The sequence below is a fragment of the Coturnix japonica genome, unplaced genomic scaffold (assembly GCF_054131305.1).
Source record: "Coturnix japonica strain WE unplaced genomic scaffold, WE-NBRP24 Scf055, whole genome shotgun sequence".
Taxonomy (NCBI): domain Eukaryota; kingdom Metazoa; phylum Chordata; class Aves; order Galliformes; family Phasianidae; genus Coturnix; species Coturnix japonica.
The window spans coordinates 346601-371098 of record NW_028188958.1 but is presented as its reverse complement, the minus strand read 5'-3'; the positions used below and the strand labels follow the sequence as shown (position 1 = coordinate 371098).

General features: G+C 51.4%; 1 protein-coding gene across 14 annotated transcripts in view; it reads right to left on the bottom strand.

Moving 5' to 3' along the window:
* The window catches only part of SHANK3 (SH3 and multiple ankyrin repeat domains 3), a 284023-nt gene that overhangs the window by 212944 nt on the left and 46581 nt on the right, over window positions 1-24498 (bottom strand). For all 14 annotated transcript variants that reach the window (XR_014941032.1, XM_085533171.1, XM_085533169.1 and 11 more), the window contains 5 exons: window positions 17465-17573; window positions 8765-8916; window positions 7899-8066; window positions 7166-7282; window positions 5920-5997 (listed from right to left, as the gene is read on the bottom strand). Coding sequence is in view for 13 of the 14 variants with exons in the window: in XM_085533171.1 (XP_085389297.1) it covers window positions 5920-5997; window positions 7166-7282; window positions 7899-8066; window positions 8765-8916; window positions 17465-17573 (624 nt within the window). In the remaining variant the exon portion in view is untranslated. The remainder of the gene's footprint in view (window positions 1-5919; window positions 5998-7165; window positions 7283-7898; window positions 8067-8764; window positions 8917-17464; window positions 17574-24498) is intronic.

The following is a 24498-nucleotide window of genomic DNA, read 5'->3' as shown; positions in this document are numbered from 1 at the left end:
ATGTGACATTCTCATAAATGACAGAATTTGAGTCCGGGAGGTGAGACTCCAGCCAAGTGGATGCAGAACTGATCAGAAAACCAATTCCTGACTCTCCATTGAACTCCAAACATGCACTAAATGGGTGGAGCTGGACCCCATTCCCGGTTCTCACGGGCAGCCTGGCTGGAGGAACACAGAGCACTCTTGTTGAACTCCTAGATGAGACCAACATGGGAGGAAGCAAAAGTTCAGTAGAGGGTTGGAACCAAAATGATTGCTCCAAGCTCTAGAAATACATAGAGGAGAAGAAAACAAACATAACTTTGTTCAGTAAAGACAAGCATAATTGCTATTTATACACGAGGATTACAGAAGACAGAGTTGGACTCTTCTGAGGCACAGAGAAAGAAGAGGAGGTGATGAGCACAAGTTGCAGTGGGGGAACTTTGGGCATAACATAAAGCAGCAGATCAGCTGGGCGCTGGGACACAGCACGAGACAGCAGCAGTGGTTGAGCTGGAAGGGATGCGAGGAGCTCCGGATCACACGCTGAACACGAGCCCACAAAGTCACACTGTGGCACAAAAGGAGCACTCTGCTGGGACTTACAGTCAGCGGCCTCATCTCCAGCATGTACAATGTAATCACTGCTCTGTGCAGGGCAGGTGGGGTGTCAGCTGGAATGAGGATCTGAATTAAATAAAGGATGTGGGGAGAACTCGCAGTAAATCAATAGTAATGATCGGATTATGCTTTCAAGGGCTCTGCAGGAAAACCTGCATGTGCTGGGATATTTAGACCAGAGAAAGGAAGATCAGGTGGGAAAGGGGCAGCGAGGCCATAAAGGCAGAGAGAAGGCAGCTGTGGCAAGGACAAAAATAATCTGCTCTCAACAACCACGGAAAAGTGATGGGTTTAAAATTCAATAGGAAAGATTCAACATCAGAAAAAGCTTTCTGACAGTGAGGACATGGAAGCACAGAGACTGCTCATAGAAGGTCCAGACTTGGAGGGTCCCAGAAGAGGTCATAATCAGAAAAGGTCTGGACAGAGCTGGTCCTGGGGGAGGCAGAGGAGCACTCAAATGGCCTCCACGTTCCTTCTCCGTCCTACCTGACCGTGGTCTCCTCCTGTGGCAACACTGAACGAAGGGAACATGGGAAACATCCCATCTGAACTCAGGGAGGTTTCAGTGTGGTGTCCCATAGCATCTTCATCACAGAACAGAGCAGGGTTGGTTTGGGAAGGGGGAGGACAAGGTAGGTGGACAGCCAGCAGGACCACCAGCCTCCAAGAGGGATGAGTGGCCCCACAAACCCACCCAGTGGCTGGCTCCAGGTTCAGGAATGGTCACAGTGGCTGAAACCATGGGGTCTCTTCATTAACAGCTGGTATCATGAGAGGGACACCACCAGAGTTTGCCCAACCACAAGGGCCAGGCCAGAGCTACTTCACCTTATTATAGATGGAAGAGATGAGGCACCCTCCTGTGCCTGCTCTCCCCCCATGATATGTTGCACCACCACAGCCGGATGGGAACAAGGCTGCCCCCCAATGGAGGCACGTGAGGAGCTGCTGCCAACCCCCTGTGCTGCCCAGCACATCCCTGCATGGAAACATCACAACTCGGCCAACACTGAGCACACCTCTGCTCTGCAGGGATGCCACCTCTGCACACAGACCCTCAATTCAGGCAACAATTTCCTACCATCAAGCCAAAATGCCGATAGTAGAGTTAAAACCTCTGCCTCATGCTCTGACAGCTGAGAGGCTCTGGTGGCAGCACAGCTGATGGAGCACAGCGCAGCCAAAGGAGCTCTGCATCAACAAAACCTGTGCTGCTCACAGCAAGGAACTGTGAATAACTGTAACAACCACCAGCCCCCAAAGCCCCGCTTAGAAGAATTCAGCCTGGAAGAAGGAAATAAACAAAAAATGCAGCTATCAAAAGGACAGATGACTTTCTGACAGATAAGAAGCAGCTCTGACAGCTACATATCAGTGAAATGAGAGGAAGTTTGAAGCAACTGCTTGTGCTATTCTCATACTCAGCATATGAGAACCCTGCACAGAAAGCAATCTGACCAGGAGTGGCACAGGAACAAAAACGTGTGCAAAGGCTGCCATGTAATGATTGTTAGGAAACTCAACATCCCTTGGTAAAGAAAACTTCCAGTGCAGGGTTCACTTTTGGGTAGGTTCCCATTAACACATTCATGAGCTGTAAAAGCTGCATTAGTACAGCAGGCTCACACAGTTTTAGTAGCTTTTTAGCATCCTGCTCAGAGTGGAAGTCACATGGAGACAACTGGATGCCCCATAGATCCAACCTAAAGGTAACATCTCTTACCTTGGAATCACGGGCAGCGCTTGGGCACAACAGTGCTGGACCATCTGATGGGTCAGCCCACTGTGTGGGCCACAGAGTGGTGGGAGGAGATGAGGGAAAGGCCATGACTTGGCCAAGCAAAGAGGTTTAGGGGCAGAGAGATGAGGTGTCTCCACCAGAGGGCAAGGCACGGGGGCAGCCAGGTATCTTCCATTACTGCTGGGGATGGAGGACTAGAAAAGTACATGAAGAATGATGAGTGATCCTTGATAACACATACACAAAACAGATGTGAACCAGAAACACCCGCACGTTAACAATGGGGCTTATTTCCCTTTTCACTACCATGGGAGATCAAACTCATCTCCATCACATCATTTCGCTCCTTCTGAGCTGGAACACAAAGGCACAGCATGCCCAGGGCCATTCCGGACCTTGGGAGGAGGAGATCAGTGCCTCAGATGGCTCCAGGATAGAGCAGCTCACAGTAAGCAGCACATGAGCAGGGCTGCTCAAGGTAAGAAAGACCCACACTGACATCAAGACCACAAACTCCACCTCAGAGCTGTAAGGTTTGGGAAAGAAAACTGGAAAGCAGTTTGCTGTTACCAAAACAGAAATGGTTTCCCTGTATGGAGCATCTTGCTGGTGTCTCCAATGGGTCACCGACAAATGCAGTGCAATGTAAGCCCTCCACAAGGACATGAACTTCTGCTTTTAAAGCAGGTATAAGAGCAATGGGAAAAGCTACTTCTATTAAATGAAAGAGGTACAAAACCAGCAGGCAGCTCCAAGGACATGGAGCAGACAGACAGAGAGACAACCCCTTCTCCTGGCTCATCTCTGTCTGTACAATTCAGACGTCAGTGTGGATGCATCAACAGGTAGATGGGGAAAAATAATTGTTGGGTGGTTCACATCAGAGTAGATATAAAGGGGCCATTCACAGCCACACTGACAGGACATCGTTTCATCCAGACCACATCCTGCAGTGTCTGATCCCAACAGGGGAGAGACCATTGAGCTCCAACCCCTGCTGTGGGCTGGGTGCCCCCCAGCTCAGGCTGCCCAGGGCCTGTCCACAGCCATGGGCACCTCCAGGGATGGGGCACCCATGTGCACACCGTTACCTCATGGCCACTGGGACTCCAAAGTCCTTCTGGCAGAGCTGCTCTCAAGGAGCTCTCCCACCCTGTGCCCACAGCTGGGACTGCCACAGTCCAACACCTGTGCTTTGCCCTGTTGAACCTCATCAGGTTCTTGTTGGACCTCTTTTTGGGCATGTCCAGGTCCCTCTGGATGGATTTCTTCCTTCAACTGCATCACCTGCGCCGCTCAGCTTGGTGCTAGGGTACATCCTGAGGGTACATCCAACCCCACTGTCTGCCTCATTGATAAGGACACTGCAGAGCACCACTCCCAAGGACGGAGGTATCAGCTCTGGCCCAGGACAACAGTAAGTTGCAGAGTGCCAGGAGGTGACGCTCAGCCCTCACCCGCAGCCTCCACACCCCCCTCTGAAGCTGCCACACCGAGGGGCCACTCTGCTCTCCTGCCCCAGCACGAATCGTGTCCATCAGCCTCATGGAAGATAACTGGAGAGATTACAACTTCCAAACCCTCCTAATTAGTCGGTGCCATCTCAGGTCATCTCAGGCCACTGACACCAAGCTATCTGATTAATGGTAACAAGGAAATTAACACGAGGTATGTGCAGTAAACAGACTAAATAGCTCTGCAGAAGCAGAAGTCTTTATGTGAGCTCTGGGCAGCCACAGAGCTGCTCTGGCCAGCACTCCCTGCCTCACGCTGGCTTGGTTTACTCTGCTGTGCTGAAATTCAGCCTGAGAGTGGTAGCACCCCATTACCATGGCTACACAAAGACGACGCATAAGAAAGTGCGAGACTTTGCAGTGGGCAGCAACTTAACAAGATGCTGCAATCTTCAGCAAGCAACATAAGCAGAGGCAGAGAGCTTCTCTTTGAAAGCTGGGAGCTGATGGGAAACATCACGCTGGTATCAAATTCAGGTTCGGATCAGGTTATGCTGCTGTCAGGAAACAAACCGATTGGGTTACCAAGCACATTTCTCATTCTCTGGAAGACAAACTTCCAATTAGTCGCACTACTTCAAAAAGAGGCAAGTGCTGCTTTTCCCTCATTAGGGCTCTGCAGGACGTGCGCAAGTCAGAGCTGCAGCCATTGGCTCCCTCCAGCCACCACCTCCACATCTTGCAAATGCCCAAAGCAAAAAGGTTGGAATCGAGAGGTGGAGAAAGGACAAAAGTTCAACTCCTTCAACGAGGAGGAAGCGGTTTCCTGGAAGGAGTTCTTCCCTGGAAATAAATAGTTTCACATTACGCAGATGAGCGATCAGTTCCCAGAAGCAAAACTCCTCTAAGAGCCACAGCCCCACTGCCTCCATCTGCATGAGCCCAGCCTGCACACAGCGCTGTTTGTCCTTCCAGGACCATCCAAGCCAACACGTAGCAGAGTGTAAGCAACATGGCCTCAGTCTTCATACTGAAATTCCACCTAAGAATTTAAGCTTTCCTATATGGGGAGCCTCAGACCCAGACGCAGCACTCCAGACAGGGCTTCACAAGGGCAGAGTAGAGAGGGACAGTCCCCTCCCTGTCCCTGCTGACCACCCCTCTGCTGCTGGAGCCCAGGATCCCATTTGCTTTCCAAGCTCCAAGTGCTCAGTGCTGGTTCCTGTTCAGTTCTTCATCCACCAGGACCCTCAGGTCCTTCTCTGCAGGGCTGCTCTCAAGGTCTGCTCCTAATACCGGCGTCTCCAACAGCCATGAGTCATTTGTACACACGATGGAGGAAATCACACACTTAAGTTGTGCATTCTTGTTTCAGGACTGCTTGTTGAGTTTGTATTAAAACACACTTCATTCAAGAAAGACAGGGAGCTGTTGGAGAGGGTCCAGAGGAGGCCACAGAGATGCTCAGATGGCTGCAGCACCTCCCTACAAAGACAGGATGAGGGAGCTGGGCTTGTTCAGCATGGAGAAGAGAAGGCTGCGGGGTGAGCTCAGTGCAGCCTGCCAGGGGAGTCAACTCTTTCAAAAGGCAGATAATAGCAGGACAAGGAGAAATGGTTTGAAGTTGAAGGAGGGCAGGTTGAGGTTGGATGTCAGGGGGAATTTCTTTACTGTGACAGTGGGGAGATGATAGAACAGGCTGCCTAACTTCTGTTTTCAGTTTATTCACAGCAAGTTTATGAGCAGCAAAGTTGTCCTAGATGGCAATAACTCCTCCTTTCCACCTCCATTACGCACAGGTTACACAAGCAGAGCTCTTTCAAATCTCCCACCACAACAGCAGCCTCACAGCCCCTCCCACACTCAACACTTTGCTCCCTCTTGCTCCACCAAGAAGGCCAGGGCCAGAACAGGCACCCTGAATGCACAGCTTTGTTCCAGAAGCTTCAGCCTACACACAGGGTCGTCCCAGAGGCCACCCCAGCACTTCTTGGGGCCCCACAGGGCTCTGTGTTAGGGCAGCGTGGTCAGGTTGTGGTTGGACTTGATGATCTTTAAGGTCTTTTTCCAACCTGAGCAGCTCTATAACTCTATGACTGGTGCTCACTGCCTCACCTGGAACGCTGTCTGGCTGTTGTAGTTGCGGATCTCTTTGCTCGCACCACGGAAGAGGAGAACCCGAGCGCAGCTCTCCTGGGAAGGAGGAAAGGAGAGACTTGATCAGCACTATGGACAACAAAGGAGACAACAAAGAGGCAAACCACCTTGTGTCACTGAGCTTGGAAAGCCTCCTTTGGAGACAGAAAGGGATGCATAAGGATGCTGAGCCCCCATGGCATGGTCACCTCCAGCACTGAGCTGACCGAGCCACCATCTGCGTGCCAACCGCAGCAGTAATGCCCAGAATTCAGCCCAGAAACTCAGCTGTGAGGCACAGAGACCACCACACGCTCCCAGGTACTGCTCCCTCCTACAGACTTTTCTTGCTTTTGTTTTGAATGCTCTGTGCTTCTACACTGTTAATCCCCATTTATGGGCCCCGTACTCTTCAGCCCCCCATTGGTCAGGCACTCACACACCCATGTATGAGAGTCCTGAGCGAGCAGATTGCACCCATCCCCTAAAAAGCCACAGATCAATTTCCATACACCATCCCACATTACAAATCACAACAGCATTCAATTCTTAACACTTGACATCTCAGAAACATAAACCCCTTTACAGTGAAACCCACACACGCAACATATGAAACCTCAAGGAAGGAGCAAAACCCACATGAGAAGCACTTGGATGCTGACCTCTACATCTGGGAAAGAGACCAGTGGGTCTGGAAGGTCAGAGAGGGCTCCACCACCACCCCCCTCCCATCATTTATCTGGAACTGAGGCCACACAGAACTCAAAACAGAAACGACGCCCTGCATTACAGGAGCAGCCTTCTTTAAAATCCAGATTGGTAATAAGATGTTATGGGCTTTTGTGCCACAACAGCTGCAGGTCCTGCCCCAAAAGCCCCACGTGAGGCAGGTGCTCTCCTCAATGTTAAATGAGGGCACCTGGGTCCAGTGTGTGTGTGCTCCCCAGGCAGACAAACTGCCCCCTTCCTACCAGCGATGGGGGTTTGCTGCACGTGGTGTGAAGAAGGAATGGGAACCAGAGGAACAATTAGGGAGCAGCTCAGGTGGTAAATCAGTAAAAACACCCTGGAATAAACCACGGATCTTGATAAATCCAAAATCAGACTCTGTTAGGTCTTGGGGCTGTAACCGCCCTGAGAATGTGCCTCAGCCTGACGCTGTGCCCTTGGGCAGGTTCCTTGTCTGTGCTTTCTGAGTCCTCGTGCTCCAAATCACACATTGTACCTGGTTATAGAGAGCACAGATGTGAAGAGCGGTGTTTCCTGAGGCGTTCTGCGCAGTCATGTCAGCGCCGTAGAAGAGAAGATGCTCCAGGTGCTGAACGTGGCCGTAGCGACATGCCTGCAAGAGGGGGATAAAAATTGAGAAACAGAACGAGGGGGAAGCAGGAAAATGATAAACCTCATAGAATCCTTCCCCCTCTTCTAGATTCAGGACAGATTCAGATTGGATGTTAGAATCATAGAATGGCCCAGATTGAAAAGGACCTCAAAGATCATCTCATTCCAACCCCCTGCTGTGTGCAGGGTCACCAACCAGCAGCCCAGGCTGCCCAGAGCCACATCCAGCCTGGCCTTGAATGCCTGCAGGGATGGGGCTTCCAAAAGATTTCTCTCCAAAAGAGAGGCCAGGTGCTGGAATCGGTGATTCTATGGTTCTATGGTTCCTCTGCCACATCCACTTATTAATGTGCCAAACAGGGACAGGTAGAACCTTGGTTTTGTACCCAAGACACCTCAGGTGTTGGCCCAAGATCCCAAAGCACTGCCCTGCGGCAGCTGAGGCAGCCCAAGTGTGAGGCCTGCAGTGGGGCAAAGCTGAACCCCACATGCAAACCCCCGAGCAGGAACACATCCCCCTGCTGGCCATGCAGCCCCCACCACCCACCAGCACCCTGTGTCCTGCAGCACCTGAGGGCTGGGCCAGGCCCAGCAGACTTCATCCATATCCACCTCACCTGGTGGATCTCCTGCCAGCCATTCTCATCCACACAGCCCAGCCTGGCGTAGTCATGCAGCAACAGCTCGCAGCAGTAGGGATCCCCTCCCACCATGGCACTGTGGTACAGCGGTGTCAGCCCCCGGCTGTCCTTGTAGTCAGGGGAGGCTCCCAGGTCCAGCAATGTCTGCAGGAGAACCATAGAATTATTAACATTGCTAAAGACCAGTAAGATCATCAAGTCTCACCAACACTGGGATGTGGGACTCACCAGCACTGGGATGTGGGACTCACCAACACTGGGATGTGGGACTCACCAACACTGGGATGTGGGACTCACCAACACTGGGATGTGGACTCACCAGTACTGGGATGTGGGACTCACCAACACTGTGATGTGGGACTCACCAACACTGGGATGTGGGACTCACCAACACTGGGATGTGGGACTCACCAGTACTGGGATGTGGGACTCACCAACACTGGGATGTGGACTCACCAGTACTGGGATGTGGGACTCACCAACACTGGGATGTGGGACTCACCAACACTGGGATGTGGGACTCACCAGTACTGGGATGTGGGACTCACCAACACTGTGATGTGGGACTCACCAACACTGGGATGTGGGACTCACCAACACTGGGATGTGGGACTCACCAGCACTGGGATGTGGGACTCACCAACACTGGGATGTGGACTCACCAGTACTGGGATGTGGGACTCACCAACACTGGGATGTGGGACCCACCAGTACTGGGATGTGGGACTCACCAATACTGGGATGTGGGACTCACCAATACTGGGATGTGGACTCACCAACATTGGGATGTGGACTCACCAGCACTGGGATGTGGACTCACCAATACTGGGACGTGGACTCACCAGCAGCGCCGCGTGGTTGCGGCAGCGCACAGCTTTGTGGAGCGCCGTCATCCCCTCCCGTGTGCGGAAGTCCAGATGTGCTCCCCCGTTCCTCAGGGCTTTGATCATCTCAGTGCTGAGCTCCAGCTGAGCCGCCGCCGTCAGGGGACACTCTGCAGAGCACCAAGAAGCAGAAGTGAGAACTGCGGGCACTGCCACGTCTGCTGCCCACCTCCAGCACTGCAGGAGGTTCCCATGCTGACAAGGGAGCTGCAAACAGCCCTGTCAGCTCCTGCTGTTGGACACCAGCTGATCTTCTACAGCACCGTGCATAGAATCATAGAGCCGTAGACTCACTGAGGTTGGAAAAGACCTTTAAAATCACCAATCCAACCCCCCATCCCACTGACCCCATGTGCCCCATCCCTGTGCTCACCCAACACCCCCAGGGATGGGGACTCCCCCCTGCCCTGGGCAGCTGTGCAGTGCTGACCGCTCTTTGGAGCACAGCTTGGTCCCCATCTCCACCCTGACCCTCCCAGCACCGTCAGCCCATCCCCTCCCGTCCCATCTTGGTTGCCAACCAACACCCCCACGTCCTTCTCCCCCAGCAGTTTTCAGCTCCTGCCCCACACCTGCAGCACTGCGTGGTTGGTGCGACCCACATGCAGGACCTGGCACCAGGCACCTGGCCATGTTGAAGCTCATCCCACTGGCACACAGAAGGCCTGGCCATGGGCTGCAGACTGCCCACCAGTTTAACATGGGTGTGGGATGAGAGCTTGGAGGAGAGGGAAAGGAACACGCTTGCAGTTTAACAAATGGCAGAAACACCATTGGTGTCTCTTAGGCTGCAGGAAAGGACACATCTGTGCACAGCATTTATGCAAAGGGTAAGAGAAGAACAAGGTGAAAAAGAGTACCCTTGTTCAGTTCCTCTCTGTAACAAGGTGTGGAGAAGGACTGCTGTTGTGGAGGGCAACGCACAGCTCTACACCACCACATCACTGCCAGCATCCATGGAGCTGTCCTGAGCCCTTCTGCTCACAGCTGCCCTGCAGCCGGTCCTCACCCCATTGTGTCACCAGCAGCAAACCCCAAGCATGGGCTGCTCATCCCCAAGGGCCTCCATGCAACACCCCTCTCCCTGATAACAATACAGAGCCCACAGCAACAATGCAGACAAGAAAGTGCTTTGCTGGGGAGGCCAGAAGGGGAATGGGTTCAGGCCCAGAGAACCCACAGAAGTTCCTTTGTACTGCACTGCTGCAGAGTTCTTCCTACCCTTCTTTCCTGTGCCTATGTTCTCTCTTTGTTTTGGTAGGAGAAGCTGAGGATGAAGAGCACGTGTTAATTGCACCCGAGGTGTTCTGGCAACCCTCATGTGTTCACTTCTGTGCAAGCAGCGAATCCCAGCACAGCTGCATTGTGAACAACGACAGATCCGTGCTCCTGCACCCTGAGCACACACAGCCCCAGTACCAGGCATGCTCCCATCAGCACCAGCCCCATTACCTATAAGCCACAATCCACACTGCTGCACACAGCCAACAAAGTGCCTTTGTGAATGCAGCCATCTCTCCAACAAGGCATGAGCAGCTCTGCTGGGATGATCACACAATCACGAACTGCAGGGGCTGGAAGGGGCTAAAGCAATCATTGAGTCCAACCCCTCTACAAAAGCAGGAGCCCTGCAATAGGTCACACAGGTCAGCATCCAGACAGGCCTTGGATATCCCCATAGGAGGAGACTCCATAATGACCCATTAACAACTTCTGCAGGGATATTCTTTTCCCTGGGTCAAGAGGTGAAGGAAAAAAGCCTCACAGAAACTGAGAAGGGGTGAATTACTTTTATATACTGCAAAGTCACTGAGACAGCAACGCTGCAGTTTGCAACAGCATTCAGGCTGGGAGGAAGGAACTGCTGCCTCATGTCCAGCTTCTCTCCCACCAGGACCCCCAAGTCCTTCTCCGCAGGGCTGCTCTCCAGGAGATCTTCCCCCGGTCTGTACAAACACCTGGGATCGCCCCGACCCAAAGCAGCGCCTGCACTTGGCCTTATGGAACCTCTTTATGTTCACATGGCCCCACTTCTCCAGCCTGTCCGGGTCCCTCTGGATGGTTCCCTTCCCTCCAATGCACCGACTGCACCGCTCAGCTCGGTGTCACCTGCCAGCGCTGAGCTGCACTCGGTGCCATCGTCTGTCACTGATGGAGACCTGAAGAGCTGCAGCCCCAAGGCTGAGCCCTGAGGGATGTGACCGGCCCCCACCGTGACACAGAGCCATTGATCACAGCCCTTTGGCTGCATCCATTGATCACAGCCCTTTGGCTGCATCCATCGAGCCAATTCCTAATCCTTTGAACAGCCCATCCTTCAAATCCACTCCTCTCCAATTCAGAGAGCAGGATGTGCTGAGGGCCAGTGCCAAAGGCCGTGCAGAAGTGCAAGTAGATGCCATCCATTGTCCTTCCCCCACCCACCGAAGCCATCACTCCATCACAGAAGGCCGCCAGGCTGGTCAGGCACCATCTGCCCTTGGGGAAGCCGTGCTGGCTGTATCAAAAGCTTCAGCTGCAGAAATATGGCGCTTCCAAAACCTTGTGCGTATGGTCCCCCTCCACTCTTACAGGAGGACATTGAACAAAGGGCGCTTGCAGTTACCCAAACTTCTGAAGGCCCGGCCACGTGGAGAGGAGCATTTGGTTTTGGGGGCTATTTGCAGTACCTCTGTCAGACTTACCCCAGAGACCCAGCGGATAAAAATGCACAGCTAATAGCAATGCTGTTTTGACTAAAAAAAGAATAGATTTACTACAGTGATTTTGCAAGGGATAGATGAGAAATTAAAAATAGAAAAAGCTGCAGTGCATAAGTGCTATCTTTGCTAAATATCAAGAGCTGGAAATATGGCCATTTATTTATTCCATCTCTTGAAACCTTCGCTGGAGTGCTGCCCACATTATCGTCATTCTGCTGATAGACCTGAAAGCTCTGGGTTAAAAATTCAATATAGGAGTATTCTCATCGATGAAAGGACAAAGGTTTTCAAAGATCAGGGGTTTTCAGGCATCCAGGAGAGGGGACGTTTGGCTTCACAGCTATTGAGACTTTAAGTAAAGCAATGCAGCGGCAGCGCTTAACTCAAGGCATCAGAATGAATAATTATTGAGACTTCCCACTTCAGCATTTGATGTACGCTGCCTTCAGCTCAGCCTGAGCAAAATGGGAAAGGCAGCATCCAGATGGGGGGTGGAGGAGGCAGAGCTCACTGCACAGCACCGGAACTCAGGGGCAGCACCTGAGGAGGAAGGGGGGACCGTGGCCAGAAAGGATGGAAGTGTCTGGAATTACCACTTCCAGCCCTCAATGAAATGCTTTAACTGTTGGTATGGCACTGAAGTGGTCAGGCAGTTGGAGTTGGTGGCCTTTGTGTGTCCCTTCCCCCTGGTCTATTCTATTTTATCATGATCCTACACATACGGGGTACCAAACCAAACCACACCAACACAACACGACTGCCTGCTGATACTGTCATGGGACCACATAACCCATAGTGCTGCGCTCACACCACCACAGGGCGTCCCCACACCATCTCCATCTTTCATCCAGAAGCTCTGGAAACTCCAGTTTAGTCAATAATCAGTTGTGAAGACTCCTCAGGAGGAAAGCAGGACTGCCAAGCAGGAGTTTCATTGGGATATGGTTCCCTCTTCTCAAGAATGGATCATTTCCAACTGTATGAGTAGAAACACCAGGTTAAGCTGGATGCACTCTGCTTTCCCTCCTACAAAAGGAAAGGAGCAGTCCTGAACAATAAATGTGATTTGGTGGCCAATGGAAGGAACTGGACTAGAAGTGGCTGAGTGGGGCCACGTGCCCTTCACCATCAGCTGGAAGAAGAACCAGAGCCCAGACCACACTGTGCTTCAGCACGGAGCCATGTGTGTCTCAGCAGAATAGGTGAGGACAGCCCACCGTTGTCCTCTGGTGTTGGGTGAGTTTGTGAAATTGAAGAGCAGAGATTTGACAGTAATGGGACATGAGGGCATTGCTGGAGAGCTGATGGACAGAGAAGTTCATGAGCTCATCCCAGAGACCCCTTCAGACCCATAAGAAGGAAAAGACGTGCAGAAAATGCTGGAAGGGAATCGCCAGCCACAGGATGGGAGCAAAACTGAGAAGGTTGGGTTTGGGGAACACTGGACCGTGCTAGAGGATTTTCACAGTCAACAACCTGCACTTCACAGAGAGGTGAGATAATGATCCTGGCTGAGGCTTAAGTAGAACAATTAGAAAGACATTAAATCAAGAACACTAGAGAAACAATTCCAAAGAGGGAAACGCTGCACAAATGCACCATGTCAGAAGTAATTAAGCCCGTTTGATAAAGAATGAGAGGAAGATTTTTCTTCCTCTTTGTTCATTTTGAAGCACGAGGAGACTGGATAACAGGAAAAAGGATGAGGACTGCTTATAGTGGTAATAAGAAGTTTGACATCATTGTCATTACTGGAACTTACAGACAATTACACCATTCTAGAATACGAAGAATGCCTGATTGCTATGAGAATGGGAATGTACTGAGTGGGCAAGGAGGCCCACAGAAAGAGCTCACATTAAAATCCCATCATCTGTTATATGGCCACCAATGGCTTAGAACAGGGCCTCAGGTTTGCAACAAAAACACATCTACTAAACACTTTCCTGTTGTTTAATCAGCATGGGACAGCATGGGAAGATGGGAGTCCCAACCAGATGGGGGAATACCTGATGCCTCCCATGGGAATGAACCAAGGGAAATCAGATCTATTGTAGGAAACACAGGAAGCTTAAAATCAAAAAGCAAAAGGTGTCTGAGAGTTCTTGAAGAAGAAAGGATAAGGCTCCATAAATGGAAGAGGAGAACCGCTGCTGTGTGCCCAGGTCAGCAGCAGTTACAACACCAGCTCTAACAACAGGACACGACGAAACAGAGATCAGTATGAACTGAGAATTAGGAAATGAGGGACAGGAACAGGAACTAATGACACAGAAGTAAAGACAACCACATTTGCCATGGCAAAGGGCTGCCAGAGAGGGGTCTCGTTGCTGTTGTTTAAATCAGAGAACACCACGGGATTTCCCAGGCCCTGCACACACTCATCGAATAGGCAGGCAGTGTATAATTGCTAATAAATACAGGAAGCAAAATGACCAATGGTTATTGTTAACTTTACTGCTGAGGAAATTATATTTTCCTTTCTATTACCAAAATGGGATTTCTGACATAAGCGACCTGCACTGGGAGAAGTTGTTTACTTCTAGAAAATGAGGTATATCATCCTTCTTAACTTCTTAACTTCTTAACATCCTTCTTAACTTCCCCCTGAAGACCTTTCTGGGCCAATAAAGTTAAATCAGAATACATTTTCAAGTACTGGGACATCCGAAAAGATGAGAAGAGTAGCAGCGTTGGGACAAGACACAAAAAGGGGCGAATAAGATGATCCATGCCCCAAGAAGCCAGAAAAATAACTCCAGTCCTGGGAACATGCTGGGAAATATATATAGAATTTAACTGACACGGGACTGAAGAATATCCGTGTCGCTCATATTGACCCATCAGGCTTTACAGTAAGCAGGTCCTGCTGCTCACACGTAACCCCCCTTCTTCTAACTCACAGTCTGCCTGCTGCAGATAGCTGCATTGATGTGAGGCTCATGTGCAGCCCTATCTGGTGTGAAAAACAAGCAGCACGACATGTCAGCTCCACGTCCTTCCGATGAACTGCAGTCCAGGTGACGAGAAGCAACCAGGGCGGTTGGTGCTGAAGGGGCTCTCCAACGTGCTGGACTTGGCCGTTTCCATCACTTATCTTGAAGTAAACGCAAATCTCTGATCAGATCTATAAGTGACACAAAGCTGGGATGATTACGGAGAGTAGTCAGGGCTGGGCAGTGCAGAATCAGAAGCAAAAGCCGTGTCAATCCCATGGGATCCATCTGAGCTCAGTGAATGTGACGTGTGGGGGAGGAGATGTGCTGCCCTACAGCCTCTGGTCATGGCTCTGCAAAATGCTCCTGGGGAGAGGCTGGCAGCCCTGCAGGGAGCAGCAGGATCCCACATCACCACTTCCATCTGCAGCCAGATGCACATGGAAGTCAATGGGAACAGAAGCAGCCCCACCAAAGCAAAGCTCCCAAGCAAAGAACTCTTTCGTGGTTTGCTGTGGCTCAGGTGACTCAGATCATGGCGCGACAGAGTCTGATCCAGTAACATGTGTGGGTCCTCCCCAGTGAGGCCACTGCCACAGGACACGGACAGCAGGGATATGCAGGGGAGCAATGCACAGCAGTGTGCCTGGTGTCCGCCTTCCAGCTGACCTCTTAGAAATGGAGCAGTGATGTGGGAGCCTCAAAACTGGTGGGAAAACAAGAGAAAATGTCTTCCAGTGGAAGGCTGAAGGAGTTTGGCCTCTCTTTAATTGGAGGAAGCAAGATTAAATGTTGATTTGATTACTGTGTATAAATACATTCATGTGAAAACATACCAGGTACTAAAGTGCTCTTTAATCCAGAAGATAAAGTGTAACGACAGCTGGAAGCTGTAGCATACAAATTTAAATAAGACACGAATCTTAAACAGCGAGGGTGATTAACCAAACAAGGAAGGAACAGCGCGGATCCTCTGCTCCCTGAATCAGGATTGATGACTTTCTGGAAAATATGTTCCAGCGTTGTTCAGTGCGTTCAGTGCACACACACACAGGGCGACGAGGATCCCCTGTGGCACAGGAGGTCAGGTTGGGTGGTGGAACAGCTCCATCTGCTCTTAAATCCCAGAAAGCCACTGATACTGAACAGCAGTTCCATGTCATCCTGTCACGCTCGCAAAACAGACCACGGAGCAAGAAACAACTGTGTGTTTTTGCACAAGAATTAGGGCTCCAAGTGAGGCATCCTGGGCTCCCTCTGCCCCAGCGTTATTTTCACATCCAGTTTTGCTGTCAGTTCTGAACTGGAATCAGATGACTGTTCGGATCAGGTGCTTTTCTGTTGTTGTTTTTGGTTTTTTATTCATCATTCTTCGCCCTCTATATTTAACAGATTCTTCTCAGTACATGTGAGCCTGTTCCTATAAGCCTCCAACCTTCTGTGCTCCATAAACACTTAGATGTTGTACTGAGGGGCATGGTTTAGTGGGGAATATCGGTGATAGCCGGGCGGTTGGACTGGATGATCTTGGAGGTATTTTCCAACCCTGGTGATTCTATGAAATAACATCAGATCTGAAGCTTTTGCAGCTCTACTAATGGGGCTTTGAGCAGCCTGACCTGCTGGGAGGTGTCCCTGTCTGTGGCAGAGGGTTGGAACTGGATGGGCTTTAAGGTCTCCTCCAAAACAAACCATTCTATGATCTCCTTGAGCACACTGCACTCTACAATACAACACACGTCGTAAAGCTGGATCGGTTTTAGAAGAGCAGAGGGCTTCTTTTTAAAGGAATGTCCCTCCAAATGCTTGAAAGTCCTTGGGCTAAAATGAAAACCAAATAGAGCTGATCTGCTTGGGCATGCTCCGAGGCAGACAGTGATCACACTCCTATTCTGCTAATGGTTTATTTGCCATAGGAGCAGTTGCCCATCAGGCCCAGACAGAGTGGCTACACCAGTAAATTAAACACAAAAAACACTGCTGGCTGAGTTTGAGTGGTTCTGTCAGTTTGGCTGAGTCAGATTTCACCTTTCCAGCCCAGGAGCTGGCAGAGGCCAAGAGCCATCCCAAGGGGCAGTCTGGGTACAGCCCCATTGCCGGGCAGGACAGGAGAGGTTAACAGTGTGCCCAACACCACGCCATGCCCATTGATGACAGTGCAGAACAGCTGCCTGGGCACACGAGAGCTCCTCCTGCAGAGATAGCCAGAGCTTCAGGACCAACCTGAGGAGCCTTCCAGATGAACCAGAAACACGGAAAATTAATCATCAGATTGGCACCTGCTCATGACTTGGAAACGTGCCCATCATTCACAAGCAGAAGTCCAACTCTGTACTAAAAGATCGTAAAAATCATTGCTTGAAAACGGAAATAACTAAACCAGCATCTCCTCTCTCAGAACAAGACCACGAGAGCCCTCAGCCAGGACAAGGGACAGATCATCCCATCCAAAGACACAGGAGGTTGATTTTCACTCTTTGCACCCTGGAGCCAGCAGGAAACCCAACAGCCCGTGCTCCAAACCCTGACCTCATTAAGGAGAGGAGAGAATTAAAAGACAACGCTGAAAACCCCAGAAGCCAGGATTTTATTTTCTTGGTCTCGAAAACATTTCTTCAGCCTCCTGACTGCTTCACAAAGAGACCCCCATTCCCTCAACATGCCAGCCCCAGAGACTGCCCCATCCTCCCCAGGACCCCATCTGAAAGATGCACAGCCCCACAGCTGTCGCGTTTTATCTCTCATTCCCAGACTATGCATCTTTCTCACCCCACACAGTATCCTCTGCCAACGGCCTTCTGCAACTTTATGTACTAAAAACCTCCAAGACCAAAGAATACACTACTAAGAAATCCAGCTCACATACATACCAATGTTCCAAACCTTCCCCTTCAGACAACCCATCATTTGCTACGCCCACCAAGAACAACCACTGCCCAGATTCCCACTGTCTCCCCTGGACACTTTCTCCCCCAGCTCTGCTCTGCCATCCCCCCCCTTTCTCAAGAGGCCAATCTCACCTCCAGTATCTGGGTCGTGGAAGTTGGGGTCCAGTCCTTTCTCCAGCAGTCTGCAGACTTTCTCCGTGTTCAGCATCTGCACGTATTCCATGAACTTCTTCAGGTTTGCCTGCAGCCGTGACATCCCAGGAAGACACACAACACACAGCATTAACACCCCAATATGAGGAAAGAAGCCGCCAGAGGAATCCCCTTTTGGATAGCTACACCTGATGCACACATCGTTTAATACATTTCCAGGCTCTAGAAATTACTGCTCTGCCAGGCAGGCCAACAGGACTGAACACACTCCTTTCACACACGCTTCCAGCTCTGCTCTGCAGACCTTTGGGTCACATCCCCCATGCTCCTCCCAGCAGCCATTCAGCAGACGATGCCACCCTCAACCCAACAGTCGATGCCCTGCACACGATAACAGCAGCCTGGGAACTGCTCATCCCTTCAGATTCGTGCTGTCAGAGCTGAGCCCACATCAGCATGACGTCAACTTTTAATGATAGTTTCTGCATTTTGCAAGAAACTGAAGAAAACGTGCACGAGCAAAAGGAGAATGCAAAGCGAGGCAGCCCCGACTCCTGGATACGATTCTCCCATTGCTGATGTTCATCATCACAGCCCCATGCACCACACGGGTTCTAATGGGGCCATGTATGGAATTTCCCTTTGGGGGAAATCAATTGCTATCCTGTATTTCCAAGCATTCCAAAGTTCATCTACCCAAGGTCTCAGACCAAATCCATAGCAAAGCTTCAACAATAATTTGTCAAGCAAATGGACTTGAGCAGTTAAATCACAAACAGAAAATCATTCCCTTCCACCAGGTACCACCTTCTATGTGCTGTGTGCCCCAGACGTGCAGCTCGAGGCCTGACCTGATACAGATATAATTGAACCAGTTGTTCCACTCGAGTTAAGCATTGCCCTGACCGTGGGGAGATAGAGACCCCCATTTCTAAACACACATCCATGGAAAGCACTCTGCTGCACCTCAGGGATCTCTCCAGCACTCCGCCTACAGGCAGAGGTGAGAGATAACAGAAATGGGGTTAAGCAAAGGAATGGGAAATTGCTGATTGAGACGCCCTGGTCAGTGCACGCCTCAAACCTTCCCATCAAGATCCCCTCGTACTGCACAGCCTCTCCCATACCTGCCATTGCAGCCCAGTGCCTCCAGCACTGGGACGCCCCATGGGACCCCAGCTCAGAGCCCGGGGCAGAGCCTGTGGGTCAGCCCTAGAGCACATTGAGCAGCCTCAGCCCTACACTGGGGTGCAGCCCTTCAACTGTGGGTCTGTACATGCAGTCCGGCTGCTCTGGGCACAGAGACCTGTTCCCCACAGTGCAGCTAAATTGTTCAACTACCACTGGAATCAGTACCAACATCAGGACTGCAGCACAGGGCTGAGCAGGGAGGTTAAGAACTCAAGAGCTGCAGGGCCGCCATGGGGAGCTGTAGGGCCAGGAGGAGCTGTAGGGCCAATATGAGGGGACTGTAGGGACGCAGGGACATAAGCTGTAGAGATGCCATGAAAAGCTGTAAGGTCACCGTGAGGGAGATGTAGGGTCACCATGAGGAGCTGCAGGGCCATGAGGGAGCTGTAGGGCTGCCAGGAGGGGGCTGTAGGGTCCTGAGGATCAGTACAGCTACTATGAGGCAGCTCTAGGGCCACTATGAGGGACCTGTAGGCCAGCTGTGAGAGATGTGGAGCTGTAGGACCACCATAAGGAGTTGTAGGACCAACATGAGGGGCTGCAGGGTTGCCATGAGAGAGTTGTAAGGCTACCATGAGGAGCTGTAGGGCCATGCAAAGCTGTAGGGCCAACATGAGGGGCTGTAGGGTCACCATGAGGAGCTGTAGGGCCAAAAGGAGCTGTAGAGCAGCCATGAGGGAGCTGTAGGGCTACCATGAGGAACTGTGGGGTCACAAGGAGCTGTGGGGCAGTCATTAGGGAGCTGCAGGGCCACCATGGTGGAGCTGTAGGGCAGCCATGAGGGAGCTGTAGAGAAATGAGGAGCTATAGGACCACCATAAGGAACTGAAGGGCCAATGTGAGGGGCTGTAGGGCTGCCACGAGGAGCTGTAGGGTCACCATGAGGAGCTGTAGGCTACCATGAGGCCTTCCCTCAGCCTTCTCTGCTCCAGACCAAACAAGCTGCTCCTCATGTCCCTTCCCCCTCAGACCCTCCCCCCTCTCTGCAGCCCTCATTTGGACATTCTCTAATAGCTTTATGTTTCCATCCTGGCTTTATTGTGTGTCAATAAGGCTTCAGTCTCACTAAGGCTATTTCCCAGTTAAAAAACACAACCCTTAAAACCTGAGTTTGGAGTCTGACAGCTGATGCTGAAGGCAGCACTTGGGAGCATTCTGATCACCATATTGATTGAATGACTCTTCTGCCAATAGCCACGAATTGGAGCACGCTCCTCCTGCTCCGTTCAGAACCAGAACAAACCATCCCTGGCTCTGGAAATCAACTCAAATCTATAAATATGTCACAGCCGCGTCCCATGCTGGGCCCATTATAACCACTTTTCACAGAAGCAAATGCTGGTATTTACATTCTCCCGTGTTGGTTTTTCAACTTATGCTGCATAAAAAAGCTTTCCTATCAGATTGTTTTTCATTTCAATTTAGCTGGAAACACAGAACGTTCTCCTTTTTCATTTGGACTGATTCACTCAAAGCCGAAAGATTTGAGAGCTGAGGGAGCGCGGAAGCTTGTTTTTCTCCCCCAATCTATGAATAAAACCCTGGTGGGAAAGGAATGAGATCTCATTATTCTAAGAACTAGAGGATTTGGGGCCAGGTTTTCCAATGTATTGAGGTGACCAGAAACGAAGAGACAGAGCAAATGTCAGACTCCCACTGAAATCAAGGGGAGCTCAGCAATGCTTGAACCGCTCAGGCAGGTGTGCATCTCACCAGACAGTTATTTTCTGGCACTTAAATACCTTTGGGAGTTTGTAATGGGAACCAGTGATACAAACCCAATCTCCCCTTGTTTAAAACATCAGTCAGCTTTAAGTACAAAAGATACGTACTGATAGATTGACTTCTCCTTTTCTGTACCCAGCACACTCGAGGAACGTTCACTGAAGTGGTAAAGGCACGATTTAAAATGTTACTTTGCTTTAATTTTAACTGAATTGCAGCTTCTGCCCAAAAATAGTTTGGTACGAATCAAAATATTAAAAGAAACGTCAGGAGCCAATAAAGGCAGCGCATCCTGTTTCCTACATGTAAGAAGTGAAACCTAAATGCATGTATATAAAGCTATTGACTCCTGGTACATCTTCCCATGAGCAGAAGCAATGTATTAATGAAGATCAGGGCGATAAGTGTGTGGGGATGGATGACCTGACTGGCACAATAGAAACTTTCTCTGGGCAGATAAAAGGCAAGACTCAGCAATAACTCATCCAATGAAAGCAGCCCAGCGTAGGGCAGCCCCTGGCTGAGCACAAGGGCGTTTCACATCTCTATCTCCCAACCCCTTGGCATGGAAGAGCTTTGTGAAGGTTGGGCACAAGTGGGAGCCTCCCACCCCAACCCCACGACCACTGCAGCCTCATTCTAACCTCTGCAGTAGATCTGTGCTCATCACCTGCATCTCCAGAGAAAGCTCATGGAGAAGAAGCTGGTGTGAAGGAACAAGCTTTTCTCACCGGCTTTCCTAGCTTGAAATGAAATGAAAGAAAATTAACGAGACATTCTTCTTGCAGAGAAATTATTCTAACTGCTGCTGGCTGCTCAGCCTGGGCTGAGTGCAGGGAGAGCTGCTGGGACCCACTGTGAGCACAGGGAGACAAGCAGCCCTGCACAGCAGGTGCGTGCTGATGCTTCCTGCCATTTCAGTATCAAAGCAAGGTGAATGTTTCCCCAGGGCCCGCTCTGCTCCTAACAGCAGCTAAGATGAAGAAAAACCACCTGCCATCCACAGCATGGCAGATGCCACATGGTCATGTTGCCTATGGGAGGCTGGAAGCCACTGACCTCCTCCCTGCTACGGTTGCTTTACAAGCTCATGCCCAGGCAGCAAGCAGACTTCCTCACAGAAATGCCTGCTAATCCATTTCATTGCACACACAAAGAATCTCTACATGCCATCTCTGAGGCTCAGAGCTTCTCCAGTCCCACCTGAAGCACTCCCATATTTAATGGGACCAAGGGCAGCAGGGAGATGCTGTGGGTTGAGGACCAGGGAGCAGAGGTGAACACAGTGTAAGGAGCAGGGTCAGCACCCCAGTGTGCTGCTCTGAGAGCACGAGCTGCAGCCTAAACCCAGCGGTGCTCAGGTAATGCCAGCAGCCAGGCTGCAGGCATGGCACGTTGCTCCAGGAGTTACCTGTACAGCTGCTCATCTGCTCAAGGCACTTCCCTGCCAGCCCTTCCACCACCCAGCACTTCCTGCTGGTGTTAACGAGCTCCTTTGTCTCTCCAATCGGATTTTCAGGCCTATGACAATATTTTAGATGGGACTGCAAACTATTCAGCTCCACGGTACTGTGACCATAATGGGAGCTCCCAGGCTGCGCTCACACAGCTCCACCACCACACTGGACACATTGGAGCCCATCTCCTCCTGGAGAACATAGGATCACCGCCATTCAGGTTGGAAAAGAGCTCTGGGATCCCCAATCCAACCCCACCCCGTCCCACTGTCCATGTCCCCAAGTGCCCCATCCCTGTAGTCACTGAACACCCCCATGGATGGGGACTCCCCACTGCCCTGGGCAACTGTGCAATGTTTGACCTTCCTTGGAGGACAGGTTGGTCCCCATCTCCACCCTGACCCTCCCCAGTGCAGTGTGAGACCATCCCTTCTCATTGGTGCTTTACTCTCATTTGGGGGAGCTCATTAGGTGCAGGCTGACTGCACTTTGGGCTGGAGCAAAAGGGGACGGGGGGCAGGGAGGGGGCTGTGCCCATCTGCTCTGCCCTCGGGACATCAGCATGGAGAAGAGATGGGTGTGGGGAGAAATCCCTGTGACCTGAAGGATCAGCTCAACAGGAGCAGAGCAGCTTTGTACACAGGCAGAGCACAATGGGACACAGGGGAATGGTTTTAAATTTAAAAAGAGGAGATTTCCCCCTCACATCTGACCTCAATCCTTCACCCTGAGGCGGTGCAGCGCTGGCACTGCTGCCCAGAGCTGTGTGTGCCCCATCCCTGGAGGTGCCCAAGGCCGTGGATGGGAGCTGGGCAGCCCGAGCTGGGGGGCACCCAGCCCATGGCAGGGATGGGGCTGGGGGTCCCTTCAACCCAACCACTCTCTGATCCTACAGTAACATCTTGCACACAGCACAGCCTGAGGAGCAGTCCCGCCGTCCCATCAGACCCAAAGCTCATTCTTTACAGCACTTTTAATTACTGAATCTCAGGGAAAAAAAAGACAATAAATAAATAAAGAAGCAGTACAAAAAGAACAGCATTTCACTGCCCAGGAGATAAGGCTTCATTACAGCTAACATGGAAACAATCCCACCCTTGCTCAGCCAAGCACTGGGGAGGAGCAGAGCTCTGCTGGCCCCAGGAGCACCGCAGCTCCGGGAGAACATCAGCATCCTCCTGATGGAGGCCAATGGGAGCGGGGCCGCGCGCCTCCCTCGGATGCCATCCTTCGGTAGCAAGGGACAGCTTAAAAGTAAAGAAACGACTTGAAGGAGATTTGTTATTTTAAGCAGACATTAAAGCGCAGAGATTAAGTGAATATTTCATAGAGCACACTTCTGGCTCCCGCACACTCCTGGGGATGCCCCAGCCCTCCCTGTAGGAAGCGCGGCTCCCACTGGCAGGGCTCAGCAGTGATTCATGTTTCCTGGCGCCAGGCAGATGCTGAGCGCTTTCCAGATCTGCTGCCTGAATATTCTTATGCCACAAGACAGAAACCTCACGACTTTCATCTTCATGAGTCAGATCTGAGCCCTGGCTGCATTTTGTTCCTCCTTTCTGCTGCTCTGCTAAAGGAAGTCAGAGGACGTGTTTCTTCCCATGAAGGTTTTAACCTTTGCAGTAGGTCAAGCCCTTTGGGACAAAGTTTTTTCTTTCCCCTCCTGTGTTCTGCCTGTGGCTCTACCCAGCTCTGCTCTTCATGGAGAGCTTACAGCCCCCTCCTGCCTGCCTCGCAGAGCACACATGAGCAGGAGCCAGCAGTGAACAGCCCTACAGCAGGAGCAGCTCTGCGTCCTACATCCTTCTTAACAAGAACCCCAGAGCCTCCTGGCACTTTCCTCCACTGCACAAGGCACCCCAGGAGACCTCCACAGCTCCGCTCCCTGCCCTGAGCCCCATTTCCCCATGGGATCCCCCCAAAAATGGTCTGCATTTGGTGGGTGCTGAGGGTGTCCTCCCACCCACAGCCACACCAATGCTGCCCACCTCGCTCCTCCTGCTCCACTGCTGGCCCTGGTCTCCCAGGAACCAACGCCATCCCCACAAGCCCCGTGCTGTAGGGCACAATTATCAACGACAACCAAAATCCTGTGCAGGTCCCAGACCTCCCCACACTCACTGCTCTTGGTTTCTTAGATGAGAAATGATGTCATGGTGCTGCTGCAGCTGGCTGGTAAGGAGCAATGCAGGAGAGCATCCACCCAACCACTGCGTGCCCAGAACCCCAGTGCCCCAGCCCCACAGAGCCTGTTATCCACACTTCCCCAGCCCCACAGAGCCCATCACTCCCCACGCCTGCCAGCTGTACCACCAGGGCTATCTCCAGCCATTAATCTTTATACATTCCTCCATCACTGGTCACGGTGTCTGGAGCAGCTGACCAACAATGCTCATTGCCCCACATAAAGTCCTGACCCCCACACACGGTTACAGCCACAGCACGGCCATGCCCTTGCACAAGGCAGAGGTGTGCAGCAGCCCCTGAGTGGGAGAACAGCACGCTGCTCAATGTGCACACTGTGCTCCCAGGGATTCCATCACCCACCCAGGGCAGAGAACACAACAAAGCTGCTCTTCAGCCGGCCCACTGTGTGCTCCCTGCACTGCCCTGCATGCAGTTACCCCCCCAGACCTCTGG